At 39.4% G+C, this 6,000-nt stretch overlaps 1 protein-coding gene across 4 annotated transcripts in view; it reads left to right on the plus strand.

The window, feature by feature from the left end:
* Nfatc3 (nuclear factor of activated T cells 3) overlaps window positions 1-6,000 on the plus strand; it is a 69,328-nt gene that overhangs the window by 30,255 nt on the left and 33,073 nt on the right. For all 4 annotated transcript variants that reach the window (XM_021219969.1, XM_021219968.1, XM_029532438.1 and 1 more), the window contains exon 4: window positions 5,191-5,390. In XM_021219969.1, the coding sequence (XP_021075628.1) occupies window positions 5,191-5,390 (200 nt within the window). The remainder of the gene's footprint in view (window positions 1-5,190; window positions 5,391-6,000) is intronic.

The raw sequence follows: 6,000 nt of genomic DNA on the forward strand, positions 1-6,000 counted from the left end.
ATTTGCAGATTCTGTAGACCCAATTCTGTTCTCAATTCTGTCAGACCCAAGCCTACCTCTAAAACAACAATAAAATGGAAATTCAACAATAATATAGATGAATTTGCATGCAATATTAACAATGTCAGTGTTACAGTATTCAAAGGAAGTGTAGAAATTAAACTATAAATCTAACTTAAAGTAATGAAAATAATATTCCAAAATGAAGAGACTTGCTAATGACTTAAGACAGTGAAGTAGTCATTTAACACCTGCAATTCAGTGTGAGTTTTGTAGGTACAAAGGCGTGTGTTTTGATCAGTAGCCTAAATTCCAAGAGTGGCATTATTTGCAATGACATGATTTTCTGAAATGATGAACTATTTACATGGTAATTAAGCTTATGAAGAACTTATAAATGTTAAAGATTAAAAATGTTTTGTGATTTTTTTATATACCAAGGATTTGGCTTCTAGGTTTATAATCTTTTTCTATACTTGAATGTCTGATGGGGCATTCTAAATTATTGTATGTTACATAGACTAGTTAGTTACTTTGAAAAACTATGACTATTAAATAAATTGATGGGAATTTCTGTCTCTAACCCCTTCTCAATAATTACCTATAGTATATCCCATTTCTCTTGTTAGGTGAACATGACCACTTTACTACAAAAACCATTTCTCATGTTGATAACTAAAATTCAAAATAGCTTTCTAGCCTCCACTTCCTAGAGAGCAATACTGTCCATGTTAAGAAGGATTATTCTGACCCACAGCCATAAATCAGGTGGAGCTGAAGGAGTCTTGTGTGTGTGTGGGGGGGGGGTGGTTGAGGAAGCCGGAGGGGGTCAAAGACACCACAAGAAGACCTGCAGAGTCAACTAGCCTGGGCCTACGGGGCTTCCAGAGGCTGCATCACCAACTAGGGAGTATGTCGGGGCTGGATGTAGCAAATGTGCAGCTGGGGCTGTCTGGGGCTGTTCCCTGCCATTAGATCCTTTTCTCCCTACCTGGGCTGCCTAATTGGTCCTTAGTGGGAGAGGACGTGCCTGGGACTAGATGTCCCAGGGTAGAGTGATACCCAAGGGATGCTCCCCCTTCCCTGAAGAGGAGAGGGTACAATGGAGGAGGGATTTGTAAGGGAGGAAAGGAAGTGGGAGCTGTGATTGGGATGTAAAATGAATTAAAAAATTGGAGAAAAAAATAGAAACTTAAAAACAAAGGTTGGGGGGTAGGCAGTCTGGAAAGATGGCTCAGTAGTTAAGAGTGGCTTTTCCGGAGGTCGTGAGTTCAATTCCCAGCAACCACATGGTGGCTCACAACCATCTGTAATGGGATCCAATGCCTTCTTCTGGTGTGTCTTAAGACAGCTACAGTGCAGTATATTCATGTACATAAAATAAATAATTATTTATAAAAGGTACTATTCTGGAGCTGAACATGGTGGCATATACCTTTAATCCCAGTATTTAGGAGCCAGAAGCTAGCAGCTCTCTCTGTTTGAGGCCATCCTTGTCTGCATAGTGCTCTGGAGTAGCCAAGGCTACATTGTGAGATCTTGTTTCAAAATAAGGACACAAAACAAAAAGTATTGCTGTTCTGGACCTGGGTCAGCAAACAGTAACCTTTATGAGCCCAGACTGGCCCTATATCTTTCTTTGTATAACTTGTGAGCTAGGAGTGGTCTCATGGTTAGAGGAAAATAGCAAGAGGACACTTTGAAACATGTTAAATTAAAATTTAAGCACTCATAAAGTTGTACAGAAACATGACTGACTATTGTAAGGAGCCAAGGAAGCCCTAACTCAGTAAGTGAAGTCCTTAGTGAGTATGTGTGTGCCCTTGACATAAGCACAGGCCATGTAAAGGCCTCAGAGAGAAATGTGAAAGTTTTCCCTTCTGGTCCATGTGTGAATATTGACAATCTGTACAGAGTATGTCCACCATAGTATTTTCTTCCCTGGATATTTATGGCCTGAAGTCTATTCCTCTATAGAGACCCAAAACAACATCAGAAAATTAAGACTTGAACCACCACCTCCTGGCTCTTCTTCCTCTTCCTCCTCCCCCTCCCCTTCCCCCTCCCCCTCCTCCTCCTCCTCCTCCTCCTCCTCTTCCTCCTCTTCTTCTAATTAAGCATTAGGTGATTTGTTTTTTTCATGAACTTGCCTATATCTTATAATTTTAAGAATAAATTTATATCTTTCAAGAACTTCATTTAATTCCTTAAAATTTAACAGGCATTTTTTAAAGGATTAATTTATTTGTTTTATGTATGGGCCTGAGTATATGTATCCGTACTGCATATATGCAGAACCCACAGAGGCTAGAAGAGAACATGGGATTCACTGGAAATGGAGTTATAATGTGAACCTATTGATGTGTGTGCTGGGAATTGAACCTGGGTCCTTTGCAAGAGCAATTAGTGCTCTTAACTACTGAGCCATCTTCAGCCCCCCCCCCCTTTAAATGTCATTTATAATATATTTATGGGGTACTGGTTGAATTAATAACATTTCAATAAAAAAAAAATCACTGCTTTCATAATAGATTCTCAGTAAACAACGTTAGGATGAAGAATAAGACAGTTTCTGCTTTTTGTAGCTTGTGTGGTTCCTAGGAAAGTAGATAGTAAAATTTATAAGTGTTGATAGTAGTCAATACTATGAAAACAAAGCAGTATAAGAGATGTAAATAAGGATGTAGGCTTTTCTGAGGGTACTGATCTTTGGGAACAAAGCTAAATAAATGAATGAAGGTAGAGAATAATAGATCAGAAAGAACATTCCAGAGGGTTAAAATACTAAGTAGTCCTGATGTTAAAGACAGGCATAGTGGCTGTCTTTAACACACCTTTATCTGTGAGTTCAAGGCCAGCCTGGTCTACAAAAAGAATTCTAGAATAGCCAGGACTACACAGAAAAACCTTGCATCAAGAAAAAAAAAGTGACTAAGTTCTGAGATTTGGAATGGAATGGGCGGTGGTTCAAGTGGTAAACCAGCATGTCTAGGCTGGCTGTGAGAACATAGGACAAGAACAGCAAAGGTCCAAATCTTATAGGCCTGTGTGTAAATCATTGGAATTAGCCCTGAATGAAGTGAAACCATTAGAAAGGTTTCAGTGAGGGTAAGGATTTATTTAGTGTGTGTTCATATGTGTGTAGACATGGATATGCCATAGTATGCACATATGGGGGTCATAAGACAAATGTGGGAGTTCGTTCTCTCCCACCATACATGTTTGAAGATTGAACTCAGAATGCTAGGCTTAGAAGCAAGTGCTTTAACCTGCTGAGACATCTCATTTGCCTATGTTTGTTTGTTTGTTTTGGGTGGGGTGTTTTTTTGTTTTTGTTTTTGTTATTTTTTGAGACAGGGTTTCTCTGTATAGCCCTGGCTGTCCTGGAACTCACTTTGTAGACGAGGCTGGCCTCGAACTCAGAAATCATCTGCCTGCCTCTGCTTCCCGAGTGCTGGGATTAAAGGCGTGTGCCACCACGCCCGGCCTTTGCCTATGTTTTTAAAATATTATTATTATTATTATTATTATTATTATTATTCGAATGTGACAGCTCATGCACTAGAGTGGGGGACTCCACTCCAGAAAGCTTACAAGTTAAAGTCCAGCCTGGCCTACATAGCAAGACCCTGTTCTGAAAAATAAATACATAAATAAATGTCAAAAACATGCTGATTAGGACAAAGTTATAAGATGGGTAAAAATATTTGTCTTTATGATTATAGATGTAAATAGACCCAGAATAGTGACAAACTGAATCTGACAGAACATTAAAAGGATTGAATATCAAATAAGATTTATTCTAGAAATACGAGTATAATTCAGCATATGAAAATAAATTAATGTATCACAGTAATATCAAAGGAAAAAAACCACATACTCATGCAGATTGATTTTAAAAGTACATTTGCAGGCTGGTGAGATGGCTCAGTGGGTAAGAGCACCCGACTGCTCTTGCGAAGGTCCGGAGTTCAAATCCCAGCAACCACATGGTGGCTCACAACCATCCGTAACAAGATCTGACTCCCTCTTCTGGAGTGTCTGAAGACAACTACAGTGTACTTACATATAATAAATAAATAAATCTTTTAAAAAAGTACATTTGCAGGGGCTAGGGGGTAGAGCTAGGTAGCAGAATGTATGCTTAATCTGTATAAAACTCTGGGTTCATTTTCCTGCACCAGAAAAATGTATCCTTGTTTTTAATTATGTGAACACATAGTCTTTTGTCTGTAATTTTATGTGTACACATTTGTTTGTGGAGGCCAGAAGACAGCCTTGGGAGTTGTTACTTCGCTGCCGTGTATGTCGGTTTGAAGACAGATCGGATTGCCTCTGCTTCCAGTGCTGGAATTAAAGGCATGGACCATGATACAGTTGGAGGCTTTGGAGCAAAAAATTTGAGGCAGGGTCTCTCAGTTAACACAGGCTGATCTTGAATTTAATATGTAGACCAAATGATTTATACCAACCCTAGTCTGCTAAGCCCTGCCTTGTCTTTTCAAACTTTTTGATGATTCAAATGTTTGTCTTTCCCCCAACCCTCCCCACCTCCAAGTTCCTTTTTAACATGTTCCAGTGTTTAAATCTCTGTAATGGGAGCTGGAAAGATGACTCAGCAGTTAAGAGCACTAGCTGCTCTTTGAGAAGACCCAGGTTTGATTCCCAGCACCCACATGGTGGCTAACAGCAGCTATCTTGTTAACTCTAGTTAAGAGCACTGACTGGTCTTCCAGAGGTCCTGTGTTCAATTCCCAGCTACCACATGGTGGCTCACAACCATCTGTAATGGGATCCGATGCTCTCTTCTGGTGTGTCTGAAGACAGTTACAGTGTACTTACATAAAATAAATAATATCTTTATTGATTATTTGAACATTTCACATCATATACACTGATCATGCTCACTTCCCAGTCCTCCATGTCCACTCCCCGTCCCTTTTAACAATGTCCCCCCAGCTCTCCTCCCCCACCCCCCCAACCCCCCAAAAAAAGGAAGGAAAAAGCAAATCCATTTTGTGTGGTCCATACACTCAGTGGGGCGTGGTCAGGCTCTCATGGGTTACTTTACTGTTTGTTTTGTAATAATATGTGCAATGGTATGTAATACAAATATAGTAGGCTTATAAGCTTATTTTAAAATGCCTGGATAATGAGGTGTACTTTCTTGTGTCTCTTCTTTTCATTTAGCTCCTGGGCTATAGTGAAAAGCCAATAAATCTACAGATGTTTATTGGAACAGCCGATGATAGATATTTACGACCTCATGCATTTTACCAGGTGCATCGGATTACTGGAAAGACAGTTGCTACTGCAAGTCAAGAAATAATAATCGCCAGCACAAAAGTTCTGGAAATTCCACTTCTACCTGAAAATAATATGTCAGCGAGGTATCTTTTTTGGATTTTGGTTTTGCTTACATCTCAAATGTTATCCCCTTTCCTAGTTTCCCCTCTGGAGAGATGTAAAATAGTGGCTGGTGAGATGGCTCAGCAGGTAAGAGCACCCGACTGCTCTTCCAAAGGTCCTGAGTTCAAATCCCAGCAACCACATGGTGGCTTACAACTATCCATAATGAAAATCTGATGCCTTCTTCTGGAGTGTCTGAAGACAGTTACACTGTACACACATAATAAATAAATAAATCTTTAAAAAAAAAAAAGAAATGTAAAATAAAGAAAATAGCTAATAAAAAAAAAAAACAGTGCTTTTAACTGCTGAGCGTCTGTCTGTCTATCTATCTATCTATGATTCATGTGCATGGCTGGTGCCCAAGAAGGATAAAAGAAGGGCTCCGATCCTCTAGCTAGAGTTACAAACGGTTGTTAGCTGCCATGTGGTTGTTGGGAATTAAACCCAGGTCCCTTGGAAGAGTCCCTTGGAAGCCATTTCTCCAATCCAATTACTTTATTTTATTTAATTTATTTATTTTAAAAAATCCTTTTTAAGATTTATCTATTTTGGGAGGCAGAGGCAGGCGGATTTCTGAGTTCGAGGCCA

This window comes from Mus pahari, chromosome 20, assembly GCF_900095145.1.
Source record: "Mus pahari chromosome 20, PAHARI_EIJ_v1.1, whole genome shotgun sequence".
Taxonomy (NCBI): domain Eukaryota; kingdom Metazoa; phylum Chordata; class Mammalia; order Rodentia; family Muridae; genus Mus; species Mus pahari.